Consider the following 26,198-nt stretch of genomic DNA (forward strand, 5'->3'; position numbering starts at 1 on the left):
CACAGACTCCTCCGAGAAATGACACCAAGAAGAAACTGCATGACAATTCAAATCGTTTAGAGGAGACTGTGGAAGAAAGAGCTTCAGCAGCAATTTTTCACATCTGTTATGATGCATAACAATGGGAAGAGGAAACAGCTAACTGAGCTTTCCAAAGCCCGAGTAATGCCTGGAATGAGACACCAAATAAAGATGAGTTGAAGAGGAGACGTTTAGGATGCAGAGCAGGAACAAAACAGAGAAAAAGTTGACAGAAGGTTAAACCATTTCTTCCCTTGATCATAATGGAGGTGAGCGATCCCTGGTAGATAAAACTGACAAGCTTGGACTCCTGATGAGAACACAGCGAGGAATATCAGGGAGGCAATATTACTTTTTTCATTGAGACATGGCTACAAGAACAACTCCAACACCTCTCTTCTCAACTTTAAACCAAACGTGGAGACCGAGACTGCAGAAAGACAGGTGCTGAACTGTTGGCTGTGAGTTCACATCCATGTTGTCTCCTGAGAGTTCACCTGTGTTATCTGTCAATGCTGCATGTGCACTCATTAGCTAAATTGTTGCCAAGCTACTTAAACAAGACCCCAACCCACTAATGGCGACTTCTGAAGATTTCTACCACACCTCCCTCTTTGCTACACTTCTACACGTTTTTGAGCTTATGTACATTATATTTCGATACCTACAACAATAGCATATCTTTGATAATAAGTAATGCAGCAAAATAATTTCCCTTCAGGGACTGCTAAATATTATTGAACTGAACTGAAAAACACACCCTACCATACCAATTTCAGAGAAAGAAAAAAAACCCACAAAAATCTGTAATCATGTTTTTTTTTTGTTTTTTTTGTATATTCACTACCAAAAGCGTTCTGCTTGATATTGTGTAATGAAAAATGCAAACAAAAGCTACAGTTCAGTAAATTAATTGAATGGCATTTCAATCAAATGGCAATCAAATGGCAAAAAACAGCAACTTTGGGTTACAGAAATTTAAACTCTCAGGAAAAAAATTAAATTAGATGTTTATCGGTTTCTACTAAATCTGTCTTATTCCATACATCATCTACGCACCATTGTGGCCAAAGCAATAGACTTGAAAGTGTTCTTAGACATGTTGTAAAGTGCTGTAACGTTCTCGAAATTCTTTGAATAAATAACGAGGACTCCCTTTTCATAAACTAAATTAGTAACCAGTGAAATGCTTCACCAATATGCTCACCTGCTGATGCAGAGTGGTGGGTGGTGCCTGATCAGGCCACTGGAACTGACCAATCAAAGCAGGGCTGCTTTTTTAAAATTAGAGGTTTCCTCCTCAGTTTCTGCTTAACAGGAAACACATTAATATGTGGAAACAAATTATGCTGAGCTAGCCATTTCACGAGGACTTTAAGGAAAGCTTTATATTTTATTGAATTCTGATGGTCACAGCTTTTAAAGCTACAACATGAGAACTTGTAAATGCAAAATGAGTGTTAACACATGCACGTTTTTAGATGTGTTTTGTGATGTATAAAAACTTGTGATGCCTCAATATTGCTGAAAAAACACTACAGTCCAAGTGCTGTTTGAAGTGCCTGATGAATATTAATAGATTTAATTCAAGCAACGTGCACTGTGTTGGAAAAATTCACATGCAGAGGGTATTTTTCTTCTTTATTCAGTTCAGTTAGTCTCAACAGACCCAAAATCCTTTCCACCCCAAATGATAAAGAAACCAGAGAAACAAACCAGAAATAAACAGTGAGAGCTTTTTTGCAAAATTTGGCATACAGTATTAATATTGCGTTATTACAGTTTTACAAACAAATGTACAACAAATACATCATAAATAGACTCTTATTGTGAGACAGTGAGGAGCCAGCTTGCGTGGGGTTTTTCTGCTTTTGCTCATATTCCTCCACAGACGGGGCAGGAGCACAGACTGCCCCTTACGAGGAGTATTCGTACTCCTCTGCACTGCGACGTCCAAAATCCATCCAGCCCAAGTAGTCCCTGTCTGCTATCCGATGGCTCGCGCTCAGTCCGCCAACCCTGTTTTTTGCTGTGGAGTTTCTACGGACAGAGCCTGGGAGGAGAAAAGATGAGCACGCGTGAAATCAGTGCTCCTTGGAGTGGGGAGAGCATGAGAGAACGTCACAGCACTGTGGTATTTGTCTGTTTTGAGTTTTTTTTTCTCTGGTGTTAATGGTTTAAGTTTCGAAGGAAAACTGTTTTTTAAAGAATATTAACTGATTTGAGAGACTTTCAATAATCATGACATAACTGGTGCACTGGAATCATTAACACACAAAGTAAATGCTTTGTTTACAGATGTAGCTGTAGCAGAATGCATTTTCTCTGATTCATACTTTTAATATAATAATATTCACCACTTTTGCAACTCTTTTAATGAAATTTTCCGCATCAAAATGGCACTTAGTTGGCAGGCAGTTGAGTTCATGAATATCAAGCAATATCATCAAGCCTTCCCGGATTGATGATATTGCCTTCCGGAGGCACGTTACTCCTCACAACTCATAAATGATAATGTTTATTTTCTCTATTCGGGTACTAATTTCCTCTGATCTAGATTTGAGACTGCTTCGCTGTGGGGCTGATTTGCGTTTGGGCATTTTAATTGCCCAGTTGAGGTTCTTTACTTGCTTTCTCATTAAGTCCCTCATACAATACACACATAGATACACACACCACATTCACACGTGCGACGTGGCCAAAGAAACAGGATGCAGCAACAGCTGGACTTAAGCCTGACAGCATACTATTAGGCTCTCCTTTTGGTGCATTCACATGATTGCACGTGCATGTGTGCACAAATGTGTGCATACACTCACAGTAAATGATCACAGCATCCTCCCCTCCCCCTCATGCCCCAACATCTCGTACAACATCTCTCCCTCTGATCTCCAAATCCCATATTCATTTCTACTGATTTCTTTATTTTTCCAAGTAAAGTGAAGCAGAGCTTCTTTCCGTTTGGTAATCAGTTGCGCACTCACAGAGATGCACTTTTCACTCCACCCACATCCTCCCACACAACACACACACCAGCACGTACATGCATGCACACACGCACATAAACACAGCGTTTTGGCTCCCCGGTGCGCTGAGAAGATTGGCCGCAGAAGGCTTCGACAACGACACCTCCCACACCGAAACGTGCAAGTGAACAGCGTGAGCACAGACACCACACACACACACACACACACACACACACACACACACACACACACACACACACACGCACGCACACAAACCATTAAGCAGAAGCACAGAGTCCTTAAGGTATTACATAGAAATTTCAGCGCGCACTTTGACTTTTCATCGATTTTTATGTCTGACTTAACAGCCTCCAAGCTTATTTTTTTTGTCCTTAAGTCTTCTACTAAAAATTATGCAACAGCTAAGAAGAAACTTTAGAGCTTAAGTATGAAAGTGTTATAGTTTATTTGCATCTTTGAGTTTTCATACACTTGCAACACATAGGCTTTCTAGTCCAACTAGGACTTAACTTATTTAATGTCTTTGTCAAGATATTTTTTTGTATCAGTTTTTTCTTTAAATCCAGAAAAAAATATCCACTTTAGCAATAAATTGCCCAGTAAGGATGCAAGCAATGAAAAAACACTGAAACATTTAGTTTGTGGCCCTGTGAAAATGTGCATGTTTCAGATTCAGTTCCTGACGAGTGTCTATGTTTACCATGTTAGGTAGTTATTGGTAGGGTTGTGTATGTTTGTATGTCTGTGTGTTTCTTGATGGAAGAAAAAAGAGAGGAAGAAGAAATCAAGCGATTAGAAGATTTGAAAAAAAGATTGTATGATATGGTATGTGGGGAACGACCGGAAGGCTGCGCACACTAATACACGCTATTCAAAACCACAAAAGCTTTTCAGAGCCACTAATTCATTTTACAAAGCTGGCTTTGCACTAATTCCAGTAATTAGCTATGACCAAGGGGAGGAGAATGGCAAGAAAATCCTTGTGTTGTTTCTGAAACTCAACCTTTGTTGCAAATACTGATGCAGCCAGATGTTCTGACACACAGAAAACACTTATCTACTCGGCATAACCTTCAAGACTGTGAATGCATGCAGATTCACACGACTCACGCATACCTTTCCTGTTGGAGATGAGTCTTGCAAGCAGCTCACTGAGGTTTGCACGGGAGTCTGCATCCTCTTCAGCCAGAGGAAGAGGTTTCAGCTGGGGACTCGAGCGGCTGAGTCGGAGGTGGGGCTCTCCAAAGCTGTGGGTGTCAGCTTCAAGGAGAGCTGCTCAACGCACACCGGCAAAGATACACACGAGGGTAAATGTCACATGAGAAAACTCAGTGTGATATCAATAGATACTCTTTAGGGGCTTTGGTTTGCCCGCTGAAACAGACTTGTACCTTCAGAGGGAGCTGAGATGGAGCGCTGGCCCTTGTCTAAGGGTTGGGAGGAGAGGGGGAGCCCCAAACAGCTTGTACACAGGACTGCCAGCACCACACACACACACAGCCCTGCAGTCATCTGAAAGACAAAAAGAGAGGAGACAGGAGCACACAGTGTCAGTTTAATGAGACAGAAGTTGAGATGCAGTCTGGTTTGAGATTACAGTCTGACGACTCAGAAGAAATCTTCCACTGTGAGACAGTTTAGAGCATCTGCCCGACAAGTGCTCTTTCACAGCTAATGAGCGGTCTGACTCCAGTGAAGGCACGCAAATCCTTGCAGCTTGTTCTGGATGTATCCCGTGCTCGATTTCAGCAGGTCAAACTGACCTGATAGTCAAAGCAGAGCATTTCTCATTTCCTCTTTGCTTTCGGGAAACATCTCCAGAAATGTTTTCAATATATCACGGTACGGTAAAGCTTTGACTTACAAGACTAGATTTGTCACAAATTTTTCTATGCAACAGGGGAACATGAGAAACACTTCCATTAAAATGACTTTAAAACGTTTAAAACAAAAATACAAAAAAGAAACTAGGCAAATTTGGTCCTTGCATTAATATATTTAGCTTGGTATAACCTTCATCTTTGAATTCTAGATTGAGCATGATGAGGTAAAATATTCTTAAATTCTAAAAATCCCCTTATTAGACTGTCAGACAACAAACAAGAAAAAGTGTCTCCCTTACCTTGAGAAAAGAGGTTCAGCGTGGCAGAGGAGTGTGTGAGAATAAGGACAGTACTTCTCTGATGAGTGGGAAGGATGCCCCTTTTATACTCCCCGCTCAGCTCCCTCTGAATGTGTGTTCGTGTGTGTGTGTGTGTGTGTGTGTGTGTGTGTGCTTTGCTTCCATGAACATCATCCCGCGTGTTCCACAGTGTTTTGAGTGTTTGCGAGCCTAATCTGAGCCATTTGTTGGAGCCTCAACAATCCAGCCCAGTGCCTAAGATTTATTGCCTATTTGCTTGTCATAAAATTCAACACCAGGGACTGCATGTTTGACATGCATTAACAATGTATTAGCTGCTATACGTGCGTGTGTGTGCGTGAGAGAGAGACGGGTGCACATAAGACTGTATTATCTCAATCAAAACTATAACTTCTAAGTGCTGTTGACATATTGTGAAAGATTTTCAATAAGTATTTTTGTAGAAAGATTCATTCTGTTTGTTTGCGTGGGTGGGTGCTGGGGGTGGTCAGGCATGAGTAGGTGTGAGTATTTCTACACACCCACACATGTATTAAATGTCAGTGGATGCTCATGCTTGAAGTGAGACATCTCCACGATCCACCCACCGTCTCTCCCTCTTTAATCACACGGGATTAACCCGGCCCATCGATCACACTGGTGTGACAAATCAGTCAGCCTGAGTCAATAGCTATAGATTGGCTGTTGTGAGTTAATGTTTTTAATAATGAGTTTGACGGTCCGCTGCTACATGACAGGAGCAGGCGAGCGGAGCTGTTTTTACCTACCGCTGAGACAATGTGGACGAGAAAATGTTGCTTCAGTGGGGCTGTTAACTAACATTGACATGCACAGGGGAAACTATACAGGATGGAATACAGACATCCTTTCACTGCAATACTCTGCAATTTGGAGATAGATATGAATGACACATGTCAAACACACAGTGTCCCAGTGATCAGTATTTAAAATTAGGGCTGATGTTCAATGAACTATGAATTAATTACAAACAATCACAAGATTCAGTGCAGGTTCTACAAAACTAAATTGACGCGCATGCTAACCTTTATTGCTACTTGTTTAAAGGCCCAATTAACAGTCCAAAATGTAAACACCAGGGTTGCCCCATACTAAAAGACAAAGGATTGAAACTGAGTGCTCAAGTTGGACTTGAACGAGACAACTGATGTGACGAATGCCATAAAAAAGCAACATTTTTTAGTTTTATATTATACCTCTGCCGTTGCAAAAGCTTGATTATCTTTTTGTCCTAACCTAGATCTTGCATTTAACTCTTACAGAGTAATGGATGTAAAGAAGATCTGTTTAATGAGATGGTGCCAATCGATCTGTAAATGTAAACAATAGAATTATAACATTTCAAAATGATGCCCTAAATATAATTTTTCATTCATTGAATACAATAGGATAGGCCTGTGAAATGCTGAAAAGCTACACCAACATATTTTCACTTAAAAACCGAATATGACTTTTATGCGTGCTGCAACTTTAAGAAAGCAGTCACTCATAATGATGAACAACGTATTATCTGACTCAGTAGCACTATCAACAAATTTTTGCTCAAACCATCTGCGTACTGTTTCTACCTGAAACAAAAAGAGGAGTGAAGGCAGCACCGGGCAGCTGTGGCTCACAAGGTAGGGCAGTCATGTGTTAACCGTGAAGTTGGTGGTCTGATCCCGGCTTTCCACAGTTGAAGTTTCATTTGGTATAAAACTGAACCTGACATTGCCCCCCATGTGTGAGTGTGTGTTTGTGTTTCTAAAAGACAGGCTGAAAGAACACTGCAACATAAATGTATGGATGAGTGTGGCTTGCAGTGTTAAAGCGCTTTGAATGGTCAACAAGATTAGAAAAGCACCATAAAAATGTGGGCCACTGGTCTTTTATTTACATTTGGCAGAAATGTGAATCCTTTTGAATGATAATGATGCACCATGGTTCAAGAGTGGAAATATCTTGAGTCCAAGATGCATCGCAATGTGAGCACAGAAGATTATACAATGCAAAGACAGAGAATACAGTCACAAGGTTTAAAAGTTTTAGGTACATGAACTGAACAGAAAATCATCTGGTGCTTAACGGCTTGTAAAATTTGTTAAATGCAACCTCAGAAGAACAACAACACATGGCATACTACCCAATGTTATTACTCATTTCACAAAAGCACATCCAAAATGTTTAAAAGTCCTGCGGCTTTCCACCTCCTCCGTCAAACCTCTTTATGAATATCTTGTCATTTGTTGGTAAGAAACACCTAAGAATGGAGTCAGAACATGTGCTCCCAGGGTCCAACTCTTGTCTGGGTCATCAAAGCAGACATAGAATGACACCTTGTGTGTCTCGCAGAGATCCCAATCACATCACCCCACTCACATCTTTCCTTTCACATTTCTGCTTTCCTTCCCTCTGCCTTGCCTTTCGTGCACACCAAAGAAGCTGTAATGTTTTCTACAGGCACCATCAGAAGGCATGAGTGTAGGAGGTGAGGCCACAGCCGTTCAAATTAGAATTAATTAACCATGTGGTGTGGGAGGCGTGCATGTGTGTGAAATGTGTGAGGAATACACTTTTAGGACTTTTTTTTCTTAGTGAGTGTAAGTATGTGTCTGAGTTTGAGATATAGACTGGAAGCAGCCTCAAGGCAACCTGTTGAACATGATCGTTTTTACGCCGACGAGCATAATTTCACCACTCCTGTGAGCTCGAGCCATCTGATTTCATGCAACGCACATGTGGCCAGAGAAGTTCAGTTTAAATGCCTGTCCAATGCCGGATTTTGAGAAAGAAACTAAACTGGAGCGTGCTCAATAGAGACAGTGAGAGACCCCTTGCAGGAGACATTTGCTGCAGCTCTTGTATACAGTTAGTAAACACACTAAATAATGCATAGCTCTATTAATGCATCACTCTCAGTTCTCTTGCTCTCAAATGTGTATCCTCGACAAGCCTCTGAGGACCGTTTTAACCATGAGGTACATCACGGAGTTGCTTGTCCAGCCCAGTCATTAAAGTGTGATGTTTCATTTCATATTTCCAGACACTCTGGTTATGTCTCATCTCTTTCACCTTTCATCAAGTGCACATTTTCCAAAACTTTACGAAGCAGTTTTGATAGCGAGAGATAAATAAACAACGAGTGAGAACAACGGTCAACAACAAGAGACCAGAATCAAGGTGTCCAAAGCAGAAACTGACCAAACTACAGAGTGGTCCCAGACCACAGTCAAACGTGGGTTTGTGAGTTATTCAACCATCACTTGTGCATAGTTTCTGGAAGTGTGGAATAGTAACGTTATAATCTGAAAACAGGGTTTTCGCAAATTTGAGCTACTTTAGATTTATTTTCTTGTGAAAACCTGTTGAATTATTCATGTTCAAGCCATGCAAAAACAGCTACTGTCGTGTTTCAATTTCAGGCTTAGCAGGAGCCTCAGCGACATAACAACCATCTGACAGCTTCTCTAAACATGTCAGATCTACAGACAGATGACAATGGTCTCAACATGGTTTGCACATATAAAGATGGTTACTTTAAAAAGGAGTGTTTTTAATTTTTTTTTCTGAAACAGCATTAAAAAAAAACCTACAAAATAGATTTTTTTGCCGACTGACATTTTGACCTATTTTGAAGTATTTTTGTTTGATACAAATTCATTTGTGTCTATAGCACTACTATAGAGTACTTAAAGTACTTAGTTTAGCAGCTATATAACCAGTATCATCCCTACCTTCAAATGTCAAAGATTTCACTTATGATTAAAACAAACCTGCTGCATAAAAAAGAGTTCTATGCCACACACATTTTTCCAGTAAAGCTAGGTTTATGGTAGCCTTTTTCGGACTTTGTGAAAAGTGGCGTGTGCCAAAACTGACATCACAATACTGTGTGCGCCAGTTGCTTTGGTGTCACTTCAGCTGCTTCATACTGCATGGATTTTGTTGGCCATCGTGTCCACTGTGAATAGGCTGAAAAACAGGAAAAGCTGCTGGGAAGAGTGTATAAGGTAAAATTGTTGCTTAACGTAACAAAAACATCAGTCATGGATTCTAATGGGCTTGAATTGGATTATGTCTTTGAAGTGCCTTAAGATGGCGTTCGTTGTAATTTGGCGCTATATTAATAAAATTAAATTTAATTGAATTAAATTATGCTCAAAAGTAAAACAGATCATATGAAACTGTGTAGTTAAATCTCTGTTTGTGCATTCCTGCAGTGGTGTCATTTTCTCAGTAGCAACTCCAACTTTTTAGGATGAAGACTGCAGCAGGTCCTACATTCCTCACTCACCAGGATCAACAGCTACAGCGCTGTGCTACGTTACAATTTGCTTGTACAATGACCAATATGTCGGACATAAGTGCTGCTTGAATAATTTCTTTCTTTTTCTTTGTATGAGGGGTTGTATGAAGAACTTACTAGTAGTCAGCATCTTAGCTGCAGCAGACATTATCCATTGAAAGGCTCCAACAGATATCCTCCTCACCACAAGTGCAGTCCAGGAGCTCTTAGGTTCCAATAAATTCAGTTTTAACCCCCGTGAAACTGAAACATTAGGCAGCATTCACAAGACAACACATACATGGAAGGAAATATCCAACTATTGCAAACTTGCTGCATTGCCAGAAATAATAATACATTATTCTTTGTGCAGATTTCTAATCCTTTCGTCCTGGTTCTAAAAGACCCGTTCTAAATTACACGTAATTCTTTTAATTCTTTTTTTTTAAGAACAAGAAGGAGAAGTTATTAACACACAGATTTTCTTCATCTGTCTGCGAGATGTGTAGGATTCATTTCCACACATGAGGCTTTTCCATTTTCTTCGTGCAGGCTGCAGGCGACGTTTCTCTGTAGTGTGAATGAATCTCCCAGGAGATCAAGCACCAGCACGGACAGACAGGATGACCTATTACACCGTGTGCTTCCCATCAATTGTTCTGACACACGGGTTGATGAGCCCGATGTCATCTCACCGCAGCAATGGACCCATTATGATGGAGATGGTCACACGTATTATGATGTGCAAATTGCTCAGATCTTGTTCTGCAGGTTTTTCACTGTGTTACTCCTCCCATCGCTTGTTAAAAGCATACAAATGCACGAGGTGGTAGCTAGGAGCTGTAAGAGAGCAAAACGCAGAGGCTCATTTTATCATTCAGTGTGGGTGCATGAGGCAGAGAAGCGGAAAGAAGGGGGGTAATGAGAATTAAAGGAAAGAGAAGACAGTGAAGGATGCCTCAGATAAGAGAGCAGGGAGGGGAGTGACTGTGTGGCTGGTGATTAGTAATTAACAGCAAGTTAAGTTTAGCTGTTACTCTGAAGATCTCCAGTAGGTCGATAATATTGATTAGTGTTGATGACAACATTGTTTTACTTGCTTTTCAGAATCAATCTTCAGTTGGAGCTTGCAACAGTGTGTGGTATCCTCAAGAATTTCACCACAAATCTTTGTATACCCCACATTTTCATACCAAAATCACATGAGAAATCGTTAGAGCTCAGCTGTATCTAACTGACTTTCTGAAGTATAAATGAAAAAGGAGGTTCTTTTCACTAATTTTACTGTGAAAAACAACTCCAACCAAACTGTTACTCAGACAAGCAGCATCAGGAACTCCCACCTCGTGCACCTGTCTGACATCAGAACTGGATGAACCATATCTGCTGACACTTTCACACCCTCACGTACGCGTGGGAAAGAAAGGCTGGAGTATTTCTCTTCTTTTTCAAAAGTAACACAACTATTCGTCTGATACTTTTAATGTGAACAACTGAAAGAAACACTATGAGTATCGTCCAGGGGAGAATGTGTGGCTATGCCATCTTTTTACATGATGACACCTCCACCAAGCATGTGTTACTGTGCCACAAGTGATCCAGCAAAAATAAATGAAAATATACATTGAAATGAAAATAAAGACTGGACTGTCCTTATCTGGGCTGGAGTCACCTGCTTCACTGGAACATGGCACGGGTGGGACTGTCTTGTTGAAGGACGCAAGCTTAGGTGTCCAACTGATTCTCTAATGTCAGTAAGTTACAATCTTTTTATTCAAAAGTATTCAAGAATATATCGGTGTGTGTTTTAAGATATTACTAAAATGCATCGAAATGTAATTGTATCCATCCACAAGACGTTCACACCATTTTACTGAGCACACAGAGAAGACCTGAAGTTCATTACATTTAGTTTGTACCATGAGTAGTGCTGGAAATGCACAACTCTTATAGTTTTCTTTGTTAGGTCAGATACTGGTGCCATATTATGGAAGAAAAATCATGAAAATCCTTCGATGGGGACATTAATGTCAGCCTCAGGGGATTTTTTATAAAATGCAGTGGCTGAAGTTACTACTGTATACAAGTCAGCTGGCTCTTCTTTTCCGAAAGCTCCTTTCCAAAGAAGTTTTTCTTTGCAAATGCTCTAGTTGAGGTTCCTGTAATGTCAAAGGAGTGACATCCATCAAATGAACTATAGGCCGTGTCATGCCAACACTTTGCAGAAACATTTCAGAATAGTCATAAATTTACCTCATGTATTTCACATGTATACATTATTCTGCTTTATTAGCCTCTACCACACTGTGAGACTAGACGAGCCGGGAATAAAAAGCAGGGAAGATCAATTCAAATGTCCATAGCTTCGCCACGAGATGCTTTGTGTCAGATGGAGCCCTCAACATGTTCTGTTGTGCGATGTTAAAGTGTAGCTCTAAGAGAGTCTGACATTTCTGATTAGAAGTCAAGTCATGACATTTTTATTGTCCAATCCCTGTGTTGCTTCAGATTCACTGGCAAACAGGGACTGTTTAAACAGCGGACAGGTGTTCTCAGATAGCATTCTTTGGCTGTAATTTAGGTGAAAATCTTTGGTATTTCATTTTCCAAAGTGCTGTCGAGCCACAGGAATCAGAATTTAGATCTATTTTTCCAACATTTTCTAACTTTGCTCTTTAAGTAAGTTCAGACACACCAACCAACCTGTATTTTATTTCTATGTTTGTATGGAAAAACAAGGCTTTCGCCCTGGGCTACATTCATGTAAACCACTCCTGCGTGTCGTGATCTTCGTGTTCTCTTCACTTGTTATATAACAGCAGCGTTTTCTTATTTAGACAAGTGTTTGCATCAGGGGACACAGCCCAGGTGAAGGGAAACAATCTGTGCTCGTGTCATGGATCAACCAACTAAAACCGAGTACTGCTTTTTATAAAGAAGAATCCAAAACCTTCTGGCCTGCAGTTTCCCAAGTGAGGATTCTTCTCTGCGGTTTAACCGTTTTTAGGCGAAGAAGCTCTCTGTGAAACTTGCTGATCAATACTTCTTTGAGCTGAAGTGCTGCATTTATTTTTTCAATTATGGACTGAGTGGGAAAATGTTGGAGGCAACTTCAGTTTTGCCAGATTGTTATATCTTCTCAGCTTCTCTTTAAAAAAATTAAAAAAACCTGATTCAGCATGCAAGTTTGTAATTGTGTGCATTTGCATTTGACTGGTACAGTATGCAGGCTTAATGTGTTTATCTGTATCTGTGCAGTCAGCTGCTATAATAACTGTGTGTGGATATTTTGCATCCAATTAAGTTGATGAGTGTTCATTAAAAGCTGCCACATTTCTAGAGTCAAAGCAATTAAAAAGCATTTTTAAAGGCGGCTTGAGTCACAAAGAAGCGATGGGCTTATAAACCAAGACGTAGCATCCAGGAGGATTTCTGCTTAAAATGAGCTGACATCTTAGGGTGGTTGTGCAGCTGCAGACAAAAAGTTTTATGGCAACGACCTTGTTCATCTGCATTGGATCTGAAGCGAAAGCTGTAAAATGTCAACACTTTTTACCACGTGTTTACACGCAGGCATACATGGATGAAGAGAGGCATAAGAAGCTGGTTACTGGCTCTACTTGGACTCTGCACTGAATTATAAATGATCCTGTGGCGTGTCCCTGCAAACAGAGGAGTGTGGATATAGGTTACTCCCACTGAGCAAATACAGGCATCACACAGTGAAAAGATATCGGTGATGGCTTCTGCCTCTTTTTTACTTGGAAACCAACTCAGTTGCAACAGTTGCATCACAGCAGCTCTCAACAAAGCCTTAAATGAAATGGTCTACTTGTAAATGACCCTTTTCATCTAATGCTTCTGCTGAAATCTGACCCACAGTGGATGCAATCACTTGGTGAGATCCGAGTTAAACTCAGAAAAAAAAGCACCAGCTGCGACCCATTCATTCTGCAGCGACAGTAAACAGAAAAGCAGCGTGAGCGGCGTCGAAGCTTTGGCTCCGTCCCCGTTGGTCACTCTGAATTCCTGCCTTAAAATGTTTAATGTGTTGTGTCCATTACAAGATACAGCACCTGCCTTTGCTGCGATAGCTTCTTTTTCAAAATAGTTTTGTGTCCAAATGTAATCTCTTGAATGGTCTCACAAATATGACCGGTTTTAGTATTTGTTGTTGATTCGAATGAAACACGCAAAAATATAGAGCACGTGTGTGGGTTGTTCTGTGGTGCAGGGGTTAGCACTGTCGTAGAAAATGAATGGATGGATACATGTCCGTGCTATTGCAATATTCAAACTCTTTTACTTATGATTGTGAACAGTCAAATCTGAGCTGCGTTAAGTTAGAATCGAATCTGAATTAAAAATATGAGTGGTAAAATGGTGAAAGGCTTTCTCTTGGTCCCATGCATCTGTCAGTTTTGTCATGGATCTTTTCTGTTCCCTAAACTAAACCAGAATTTCTTAATCTTATACTATGTACAGTGCCTTGCAAAAGTATTCACCCCCTTGGCTTTTTACCTGTTTTGTTACATTCCAACCTGTAATTCAAATGTTTTTAAATCTTATTTTATATGATGGATCTGCAGTAGTCTAAGTTGGTGAAATGAAACGAGAAAATTGTATATAAAAAAGAATTTAAAAAAATTTAAATCGGCTTGTGCATATGTATCAATCTCCTTTGCTATGAAGCCCCTAAAAAGTTCTGGCGCAACCAATTACCTTCAAAAGTCACATAATTAGTGAAATGAAGTCCACTTGTGTGCAGTCTAAGTGTCACATGATCTGTCAGTATAAACACACCTTTTCTGAAAGGCCCCAGAGACGTCACACCATGAAGACCAAGGAGCTCTCCAAACAAGTTAGGTGCAAAGTTGTTGAGAAGTACAAGTCAGGGTAGGCTTCTAAAAAAAAATATCCAAATCTTTGAAGATCCCTCGGATCCATCTTCAAATGGAAAGAACATGGTACCACAAGAAACCTGCCAAGAGAGGGCCGCCCACCAAAACTCACAGACGGGCAAGGAGGGCATTAATCAGAGAGGCAGCACAGAGACCAAAGGTAACCCTGAAGGAGTTGCAGGGTTTCACAGCAGAGACTCGAGTATCTGGCCATAGGACCACAGTAAGCCATACACTCCATGGAGCTGGGCGTTATGGAAAACTGGCCAAAAAAAAGCCATTACTTGATGTTAAAAATAAGAGGGCATGTTTTGAGTTTGCCAAAAGGCATGTCGGCGACTCTCCAAATGAATGGAGAAAGGTGCTCTGGTCAGATGAGACAAAAATCGAACCTTTCAGGCCACCAAGGAACACACTATGTCTGGCACAAACCCAACACATCCCATCACCCCAAGAACACCATCCCCACAGTGAAACGTGGTGGTGGCAGTATCATGCTGTGGGGATGTTTTTCAGCAGCAGGGACTGGGAAACTGGTCCGAGTCAAGGGAAAGATGGATGGTGCTAAATACAGGGATATTCTTGAGCAAAACCTGTGTCAGTCTGCTTGTGATTTGAGACTGGGACGGAGGTTCACCTTCCAGCAGGACAATGACCCGAAATATACTCCTGAAGCAACACTGGAGTGGTTTAAGGGGAAACATTTGGAATGGCCTAGTCAAAGTCCAGATCTCAAACCAATTGAGAATCTGTGGTTCTACTTGAAGATTGCTGTTCAAAAATGGAAATCATCCAACATGAAGGAGCTGGAGCAATGTGACGGGGGGGGGGGGGCTACAAAGTACTGACTTTAGGGGGGTGAACAGTTATGCACGCTGAAGTTTTTTGTTATTTTTGTCCTATTTGTTTGCTTCAAGATTTTAAAAAAAGAACAATAATGATACATCTTCAGAGTTGTAGGCATGTTCTGTAAATGAAATGGTGCAAACTCTTAAACAATCCATTTTAATCTCAGGTTGTGAGGCAACAAAACATGAAAATTGTTTTTTTTTTTAATGTTAGCAGGTGGCATCTGCACCTGTCTTTGTCTTCTTGTGCAAATGAAGAACCTGCTGTGATGAAACCTCTTCAGAATTCTCTGCACACATACAGCTACAAGAACATGTAGTTTTTAATAAGAAAAGAGCAGCTGGTTAGTGCTTGTGTTGAAAGTGTGCACATTCAAACTTTCTTCACTTTTACAACCACGCTTGACCTTTTAATGTCTGCACTGAGAAAAACGCTCTAGAAAAAGGTTTACTTGGATTTTCTTTTCTTTCCTTTTGGGGAATATTTATAAGAATCAACAAGGCAAAATGATAGAGGTGTCACTTCCTGGTAAAAGTACCAAAATTTGAAAAAGGAATGGCATGGCATATAATCGCTTCCAGCATTTATAAAACAAACAAAAAAAAGTTTAATATGACACAGTATAGACTTAATTCTTGATAAAGACAGAAACAGACATGTTGCTGACCTGGTGAAAGAATTTAAAGTGTAATGCTCACTGCAATTATCCAAAATACTGTGTTCATTACTAAGATGGCCGTCTGCTGCCTGTTTTTTAATTTAGAAAAATGTAATAAAGTTCATGCTTATTGTAATGTTGCTTCTGTGAGTATAGTTGTATTGAAGGCAAATCTGAACATTCTGTAATATTCTATTTGATATGTAATTGGAGAAAAAATATATTGTGAATATTAGTTTTGAGTGACGAGCTGAAGTGTCACTCATCTTTTTAGTCACCACTACAACGATAACAAAATTCTCATCAAGCTGGATGGAGCACTGGTACAGATTTTCATTGGTGGACAGTTTTTCCTCCTTGTGATGTTTCTTTCATCCTCAAAAGAGAGGAATCACCACAATGACGTGGATCTATAACTTACGTCACTGCGGATCAGCACAAGTGTGTTAGATTAAAAAAATAAATAAAATTACATATTAATCACAAGGCAAAGGTCAGTCAAACAGAGGAACTCTCCTTTCATTTGTGTGCATATGAGATGAGCACTGATGCAGATATAATGCCAGCGTTTTGTACTGTACGTGTTTATTGGTGACAGGAAGGAACTGGCCAATAAAAGGAGGTTATCTCCAGTCATTAACTGCCATGAAGGGAAACCATTATCCAGATTTAAAATGACCTCACGCAATCCATATTGATCCCTGCAGCTGTAACTATCGAACATAATCATAACAAAATAACCAAACATTGGTCACCAGCGAACATTGGTAAATACACTGCCTGTGATGTCATCTTTTTATGAACTGAGGGAGGTGCAGGCTGACTGTTAATCAGTGTGTTCGAGAACCTTTTCTCTCTTACATTTTATACAGCGCTCACACATGCAGTAATTGAACGTTTGATGTGTGCACTCTATCTGATGGCAGTGGAGACTCTCTCGTTAGACCTAAAGTCTGCTAAGACAACTCACTTATCAACAACTTTTAGTGTCCTAAATTGTTGCTTTGTGTTACATCAAAAGGGAAAAAATGTGGAAACAGGTTTGCGGCGGAGAAAACTGAAGGTGCGACTGCGGCAGATACAGCCAGTGCCTGCTCTGTTATGTCACTGCTGGTCTGTGTCTCAGTGTTTTCCAGAAGGCTATGCTGAATTTGAATGAAGGATAGACATACAGTCTACTGGCAGACAATCCCGACATGTTTTCTCACGTCTCACACCCATGTTGCACTAGAAATTAGTGTTACTTAACTAAAGTCATCATTTAATGTTAATTCTCTCTCTCCTCTCTTTTCATATTGCTCTCTTGGCTTGTCACCCGTGTCTTAATACTTGTTGAATGCTGAAGAAAGCGGGGATTTTATGATTTCTTAAGCACACACACACTCCTCCATCTCTGCCACCCACAGGATGTATAATTCATTAGACATTAGTGGAGTCTGGAAGCCGATGGCTCCGTGAGAGTTCAGCACAGTGATGTGACACAACTTTGGCAATTACCCAAAGAAAAGTGTCCAAGAAGAATCTGAGGGGGAACGTGAAATATCTAGAGAGAGATGGTGTTGAGATAGTAACAGGTGTACATGAGGCTGCTTTGGAAAAATTTCCTGTCATGTCGGTTGTCTGTAAAAGCCGATTTCACATCTGCACCTTCTGGGTTTGGGATAATAAAAGAGTCAGTCAGAAAAAAATCAACTTTCTTTACTTCTGTTCTGCCTACAAAGAGCAGGTAGCATAAGAAGCTGAGCAGCACTGGCTGAAGGGACCATCCTACTCCTATTCCCAGGGTGTCATATAGAGTCAGGACAGGCTCGAAAGGCTCATCATAGTGCTGAGGAGTGATTGACAGGTGATCTCTGGGAGGTGCAAAGATGGAAAAGAAAAAAAGATGAGGACTGTGGTTATTGAGAGAAGATGGATTTTCCATCTTGGATTGTGCTCAGTGATGATCCATCTTCTATTACATCTATTAGATTTGATCCTTATTGTCCCACTTTCTGTTACTGTTTCTTTTATAGCTCTCGTATCTGAGAAAAAATGTGAGAAAAAAATAGTTATTGTAAAGAAACAGTGCTACATTTTCCCTAAACCTGGGCAATAAGCCAAGTGGAACATGTCCTTCAACAGAATCACAATTCTTCTCTGCACTGTGTCACCTCTGGGAATAGTCTGGCAACACTTATTTTCACATACAGAAGGAGGGAATAAAGAACTATGTGGCTTTTTTATATTTCTTCACACATATTACTATCAACCTGGGCAAGCTAAGCAAAGGATGAGGAAACAGTATCCCTGCTCATGGGTGGATATTCCCTTGAAATATTGTGAGTGAAAATAAACAGAAAAAACAACTAAGAGTAAATGTTTCCTGTGCTGTCATTTAAAATCTGGCTCTCACACCTCTCACAGAATCAGAATCTGATCAGTGTTTCTCTTAGAACAGACCAAATGTTCTTCTCCTGAAATAACCTCCTCTCCTGAAACTTTCTACACAACAGAGTGATAAAACAACGAATTGTGTTCAGTCAGAGGCTTCTTCAGCTCCATGGCCATAAAGTTACAGAAGGTCATGGACACTGATGCACCTGTCTGGATGGCAGTCTGGTATATATCACTGTCTTTAAAAATGAGCAAAGTCTTTTCTAATTTGAGAAGAGGATTCTTGTATGCTCAGATGTTGTATAGCTCGAACTCAAATCCCTCTTTTAAATAACTGGTAATAAATCCCTCCAGGGACTGTCCAGGATGATGATGACTTTTTTCAAATAAAATTATGGACAAGCAAACGTGAAGAGGGTGTCCTAACAATTCAGACAAACAAAATTACTTGTTTAACACTTGAATGATGGGACATTTCCCCTCCCCTCCATGAACACATGACCATTGTCTGGCAAAGACACACCAAATGATGCTAACCAGAACTGGCAAGAAGGAATTAGTTACACAGCCATGACAGCCACACTAAAAATTCATACAGTCATTTGAAAGGGCACACATGCTACTAATCTCTATTTCACAAACACACACACACATATGTAATCCAGTTATCTTTTTTTTTGCATATGGATGGACACAATCTCAGGCCAAACTGAAATACAGTATGCATGGTATGCTTGTATGTCTCTGTTAATAATAATGAATGTTTCATTTTTGGAATTCCCAGTCTGGGTAAGCAGATGGTCCCATCTTCTGCCAGTCTCCTGTACACCTGGACCCCGTTGTTAGCATTGAAAAAATGTCTCTCTTGTCTCTGAAAAACCAACGTATGTACTCACTTCCCAGGAAATGTCTCATAAATTGTGGTTGACAACATGAGATCAGCTGCTCAATTACTTCAAGATTTCCACCATATATTTATTTCAGTCTTAGATGGGATGTACTTTAGACTGACAAGAATTTTTCATTGGGGATGCCAACTGTTATTGCAAGAAGACGCAAGGGGGAAAAAAGGCTTTTATAAATGATGTGGAAATCATTTTTAAATAATTTACAATGAAGTTTTTTTTTTAAATCAACAGTTAAATCAACCTAATAGTCTGTTGAAACTGTGGCTAAAAGAAGGAAGAGTCATGTTTTACTCTTTGATTACATTCCAAAAGCAAATCTTGCTTTAGTCAAAAATCTATCCAACAGAGACAAATATAAAGTAGATGAGGTACTTCAAAGGGGTAAAAGATAAGCTTTGGAAATGAATGTCTGTCATGTTCGAGCAGCAGTAACTCAGACTAAAACAAACAAACCAGGAGGAATACCTAAGGCGAGGCATTGCAGGTGGCTTATAAATGTATACCTCACAGAATAAACAGACCAATTTGAACTCGGATCATAACCATTTATCTGTGCGTTAAATGTTACCTTTTTAACTAGTGCATTATTCCTGGAACAAATTAAAGACCTTTGCAGGAAATATGAGGCACATGAAGGGGAGAAACTGCATGATCTGGTAAGGACACCAATGCATCACTTTATCGTCACATAGAAAGGAGATGTTTTCTACTCTATTAGGATTTAAATGATTGTGTATTCCAAATGTAAGTTCTTGCTAAAACTGAACTCCTCATTTTAAAATGGATTCCCTGGATTGCTTGGAAATGTGTCACTTATGAAGGGAAACTGTTATATCCTCATCTTTTGGAATCTATGATTTTTATCGGCACAAAGTCAGACAGTCAGAATGTGTTTTGTGACTGATTGTATAACAGTTATGATATCTGGCCTTTGCTATAAGAACAATTGCACATTGCATCCAAATGTTCCACATGAAGCATGTTTAATATCTCTCATTCCAAATATTAATGCAGTGGGAAAGCTTGTGACAAAAGTTTCAAAATTAAGCGTGGAAAACAATGTATTTTTCTGACCAGACTGTTGTAAAATTATTCACACTCTTGCCTTCATTCAAAACTTGAGAGCCCTGGTACTTTTTTGTATGAAACTGCACTAAGTTAAAATAACTTTTTTCATATTACAGCAGATTTTATTTCACAGGGGGAATAACCACAAGAGAAGATGTTCTGACAGGGAGTAGCCTTCAATAACTTCACCAAAAAGACAAACTCTACAAAGCAGGGAGAAGGTGAGCATTATGTGTTCAACCTTCCCATCATTAGCTGCTGTGTCAGACAGATCCAGCAGACAAAAAGGAACCATGTGATACAAAAAAAAAACATTCACTTTTCAGTCGTTGCATCATACGACGATATCAACTTGTAGAGAATTGGTGTTTTGAAAGTAGATATTCCTTATTCCTTTGTGGATTCATGCAGAGAGTGGACACAAGGGGCTGTTAATTGAGACCTACACTTGGGCAGAGTCACCATTATCTACACAACAGGCAACCCATGAGTCAGCCAAGTGGCACACGGGCTGCATTGAAAAAGAAAAGAAGAAAAAAAGAAAAGCAACCTGAATCTTCAGAGAATTCCACAAAGATGAAGCCAAATATGAGAGGCAGTGCTAAAGTCTGACAGAAAATCTTTGAGGAGCCAAGCCGCCCATTTCCCAGATGGCTCTATCTCAAGCAGTTAGGGGGGTGTACGCTTCAAAATTTTTGGAAAAACTAATAAAGTTTCATTCACTGCTAGATCACCTCTTTAAAGTCATAATGGCAAAGCCTGAAAATTTAGTTAGATAGTGTTAAAAGAAAATTAAATGACTGTCTTCAATCTCTATATTCATGATCACATTTAAGTTAAGTATTGTTTTGATTTTATATTATATGGCTATATCTGATCTTCAGAGTTTGGTGTTAGTTTTGTAAAGTGTACTGTTAAAAAGATTAGTTGATACTCGGATACAATGAATGAATATCAGGGTCTAATAAAAATGTTAAAAATTTTCTGGTTGTTATGTGTTTTTTGCGATTAATGTAAATGAAATATATCTATATATTTGAAGACATCCCTTGATTTAATATGACATTTTATTGATTTAACGCTGAATAATAAAGCTAGACTTCACAAAGTTTACAGCCATACTACTGTTTATGGTTCTGTATTCGAGATAAAGGAATGCCTAAAGCTAATCAAGAATAAATCAAACTTTCAAGCCATTATTTCTGTTTTTGTTTTTTTCTTGGGTTTCAAGCAGAGGCTTGTAAAGACAAACCTGTTCACACACTTTTCCCTGCAGCTCATTCTGTCTTTCAAACGAGCCCCAAGCATTCCAAGTTCCAAAAATCGTGAGGACACAACCAGTCAAAGCAACCCCAAAGTGCCTTGATCTAATTTAGCGCTGCTGTTTGTCATGTGGAGAAATGACAAACATTAGACAAGCATTATACACCAAACCATTGTCAAGAAGCAACAGCGATGAAAAGGTGCCAAGCTGGGACTCCTTGTATTGCAAACACCTGGTAAAAAAAAAACATTCAAATACACCGCTTAGACTTATTGATCTGCACAGGATGTATTATCTAAGCCTGTGCAAGAGGTCAGTCGGTCATTTAAAGTATTCAACTGGGGAAACTGGATGACATAAATTAAGGAGAGTTTGCTTTTCACTCCATTTTTCTTCTCGCACCATAGATTCATTGTAGTTTGTGTATATGGACAACCCTGGGAGTGGGGCTGGCAACACTTGACCTGTTAGTAGTGGAGGAAGATGGGACAAAGGGGAGACAAAAAATAAAAAATCACACTAAATCATGGATTCTGCAGCAAAGCTGAGCAGCCAGTCAGACTAAATGGGGTGAAAACGACACTGACGGGGTTCCCAGACACCTCAGATGTTCCTGACAGAATAAAAATCCTGAACTTGGGTCCAGATTCATTATACATCAAACTGTGATCCCGTTTGACGTTTTGTTGAGATCATCATCACGATGACATGTCCTGACAATGGTAACACAGATGTTCTGATGAAAAACTGTTTAACTTATTCATCATCTAAGTTTAACATGTGTGTTATTGAGCAATTGTTACAGTTTGTGGCGAGTTAAAACAGGAAAAAAAATGAAAAAGAAAAATAGGCGAGGAACTGACAGTGACTGTGAGAAACCAGGGAAGTGAAACGCTGTGGGGAGCTGATTAGTGACTGAGTTCAGGTGCGTCAGATAGAGTGGAGACAGGTGTGCAGAGGACCACAGAACCAAAAACAGGGCAAGTGAGGCTAACCAGGGGTAATGACAAAAGACAAGAAAAACAGACCATGAGAGTAATTAAAAACCAAAAGATAAATTGCAAATGCAAACTGAGTAAATCCTAATTTGGAACAATGACTCAAAACAGCAATAATCCAAACAAGAAAAAAGAATAGAAATGAACACAGACAAGAAAACAAATCCTAATACCAAAGATCCACGAATCCTAAAAGTATTGAACTAGAAATGAAATGACTCACCCAGTGAGTTGTGTCGCTCAACTACATGATTATTAGATACGATATTTGCTTAGAAATGCATTGAATACATTTTTCTACAAATCTTAATGGGCCAGAAAACAGCTGGGTTTTTCAGTGATCGAGGTGGTTTTGAGCATTGATTGGATATTTGAATTTCAGCAGGGGAAAAGAAAAACTTGCAACGAATCCCCAGATGCATCTTTAAACTCAACCTGTCAACAATAACTTCAAATAGACAGACAACACATGAACTCCAATTCTATTGACAAAGGATTTTCAGTAAGTGCCTTAAACTCCCATATGAAGTACTAAAGTAGTGCAACACCAGTGAGGGATTTCCAAAGCACCTTCAATTATGAGAAAATGTGTCCAATGTTCTGTGTAATTTTGGAAGAAATAGATATCTTGACGGATTACTTGTCAGTTCACTGGAGGCTTTCACACCTTTTGCAATGTTGAACAGTGGTGATTATCAGCAAAGCTTGAGGACGCTGTCGATGGAGCACTGAAGGCCAAGCACAATCTGCAGTGACGACTGTCGGAGGGGTTGTTAATTAGAAAGAGGGAAAGATAGCGTCTCCAAGACAACTTCCATCATTCAATCCCAACCTGTTGCTCTTCCAACACTGCAACAGCTGAGGATTTTCTACCAACATTTCAACACAAAAACTACTTTGGTGGAGCGATGGAGCATGTGCAACAGAGGAACCCATTACACTTTAGTGAAAGTTGGGATGATTTCCCTTTACAAGCTGTTTTCAAAAAGCGGATAATGTAGGTCTTGCATGCTGTTAAAATTTGCCACACAGATCATTCATTCAATAACCCCTGCAAGCTAGTTTACTCAGACCTGTCCAAGAGGGGCTTTTTCAGTGTTTTTTCAGAATGTGTTTCAGACCTGTGATGCAAAAATGGATATATATTAACAAATTAACTGAAGTTTATAAGAAAACAGAGCAAGAAATATACTGTCTGCTGGGAAATAAATGACAAAGTAAATGTAAGAATTAGTGCTTTTTGTTTTTCTAAATTAGTATTTTCCATGCTGTCCCAACTGTTTCTTATTTTGGGTTGTATGTTGTTTGGACTCTGTACAGTAGGTCCTACAGGAAACTTTAATGCAAGTGTGGAATTATCAGACGTTTGTAACAATACTGAAAAATCTTAAATAGCTACAACGACAAACTGCTTTAAAACTCCCAGTGAGCTGATTCAGTTCGCTAACAGTCATGTTAAAGTCAAAGGAGACAAACAAATGCTTTAACTCTTAATACAAAGATAAACACAAACCTAATCTGTGCTGCACAAGTCAACATTTTAGAATTTTTACTTTTACCCTGGAGCATTTGAATGCTGGTGATGTGACCCTTGCATCACCAACTATTAATGTTTTTTTCTGTCAAAATGAGTTCCCTCACAGGAAACTACAAAGAGAATTAGTGTTCATTTGAGAATGTATACTACGCACATACTCACTGATACCAGCCTCTTTAAAAATGTACAACCGTTTGCCCAGCAGCGCAGCTTCCGATCTCTCGATCGCTGTCTTTTTGAGCTTGATGTGCTCACTACATGTCAAAAACAGCAGCCCAGAGTTGTATCACAACACCAGGTCACAAAATGTCTGCTGCAAAGGAATCTGTACGATAGAGGGGTCTAGCTGCTGAAATATGAGTCCTTCCCCCAGTTATTTCACATCAAATAACTTCAAATGCCTTTTTCAGCTCTGAGTAACGCTTTTCATGTTGATTAATCACCATGCTGATGACGCTTATTCTTAGCAAAAACTCTTTCCCTGTCATCCCCTCTTCTTTTATTTATGCCTGCGGACTTCTGTGGTGACGTGCGAATATGAAATCTCACCGGTCTTCATTAGAGTCTTTATTCTCAACCTTTGTTACTGAGAGAGAGACAGAGAAGAGGGAATAAAAGAGGAAGAAGTGGACTTTTGAGTGGGAAAGGAAGAAGCGGAGACAAGGGATGGATGATTGAGATGAGAGAGAAATTAGAAGTAAAAGTGCATTTAATTCTCAGTAACTGCTATGTACAGCATGAGAGTACTAAGTTTAACTGGATTCAACAGTGGGCACATTTAACAGAGAGAAACTGAATCTTTTGAGTTAGTGTAATGCGGCATGATATCTGAATATTTATAAAATGAGCTGAGCATAATTATAGGTGCTGCTTGGCCTGATAATCAAAGAGAAATGGTTGCGGTGTCAACTCTTTTAAGCATGCAACAGAAAGTTGAAGAAGCTTCAAACACATACAGAACCGTAGATACACACCTCCAAAATTACTTTAAAATCATTTAAGAAGGCACATGCAATAGAAGCTGCAACCCCCTTTTGTGCTCTGTTAACATTGTTGAAACAGAGTTTTCCCGGTTAGACAGATGAGTGAAACAGCACCGAAAACCCCTGTGATGCTGATGGAAGTCTGTCTGTGGATGAGCTTGTTTTGTGAGCGGCTGCTTGTTTCGGCCTTCTTAAGATAATCATTAGGAGAAGGATCAGAGAAACAACAAGCTATTGTTAACCTCGTGCATTTTTAATGTGCAGGCCTTCAATATTTGATGGGCCAAGAGGCTTCACAGATATTGAGGCGTCAGCTGACAGATGTTGACTTTACAAATCTTGGAAAAGTTAGTATCCTGATTGCAGAAGTCCCCATGCGTGTTGTGTCTTTGTTCAAGACTGATGGTTAACACGAAGTGACAGTTAAGAGTATTCAGAGCCACCGGAGAGTCACGCTTTAATACTGACGTCAAAGTTTTGAATTAGAATTGGCTGTCTGACAACTGTAAAATCTAATATTCACACGCCTTGTGCCTCGATTCTGGTTTGTACGCAATGCCAGGCTCTTTAGCACTCGAACGCTCCACTGTGTTCATCGGCAGGTGACCAACTGTATGGTGCAGAACATTTGGCACGTAGTGGTCTTTCAAGCTTTTTTAGTGAACACAGGAAACTGTTGCATCAGGAAACAAGTCTGATGACAGGCTTGTGGTTGAACACTGGAAAGGTTTACTGGAATTTTATTAATGTTTCTGTTTAATTCTTTCAAATGTATTCATTATTATTTTCCCAGCACGCTTTAACCTAAACAGAGACGTCTAAATCCAAATGGCTCGCTGGCTGTCGACTCTTAATTGATCTGTGATCTTTTATGCCAATAGAGCTGTGTTTGTTGTGCTCTATTGATATCGACAGAATCATTAGCCCACATGAAACAGTGAGGCCTTCCCAGTCCCTTATCTCACTATCAGTTGACTTTTAAATCTTGAGCATATATCATTTAGCTCAGCGGGCTGTTTGTCTGCGTTGTGAATAAAACTTTACCCGCGTGTACCCCTGAGAATCATTAACACTCACGCTCCATGCAAACACTTCAGGATGTCGGATCAATCAGGTCTGAGCTCCTCAGATGAAAGAGACTGAGGCATGACGCTGATGTGTGGGATTTGCAATCGATGGCTACGTAGCCTTTAAAAGATGTGGCTGCACAGCACCGTAAAAAA

The 26,198-nt window shown here is 39.8% G+C and overlaps 1 protein-coding gene across 1 annotated transcript; it reads right to left on the reverse strand.

Moving 5' to 3' along the window:
• Positions 1-1,645: 1,645 nt before the first annotated feature.
• LOC140274947 (cholecystokinin-like) lies at positions 1,646-5,179 on the reverse strand. Its single transcript, XM_072370332.1, has 4 exons — positions 5,131-5,179; positions 4,400-4,520; positions 4,125-4,280; positions 1,646-2,074 (listed from the first exon to the last, which is right to left on the reverse strand). Exons 2-4 carry the CDS (start codon positions 4,518-4,520, stop codon positions 1,938-1,940), a joined length of 414 nt encoding a protein of 137 aa, XP_072226433.1. The 5' UTR covers positions 5,131-5,179; the 3' UTR covers positions 1,646-1,937.
• Between the last annotated feature and the right edge of the window lie 21,019 nt (positions 5,180-26,198).

The sequence above is a fragment of the Leuresthes tenuis genome, unplaced genomic scaffold (assembly GCF_036924035.1).
Source record: "Leuresthes tenuis unplaced genomic scaffold, fLeuTen1.0.hap1 SCAF_18, whole genome shotgun sequence".
Taxonomy (NCBI): Eukaryota; Metazoa; Chordata; class Actinopteri; order Atheriniformes; family Atherinopsidae; genus Leuresthes; species Leuresthes tenuis.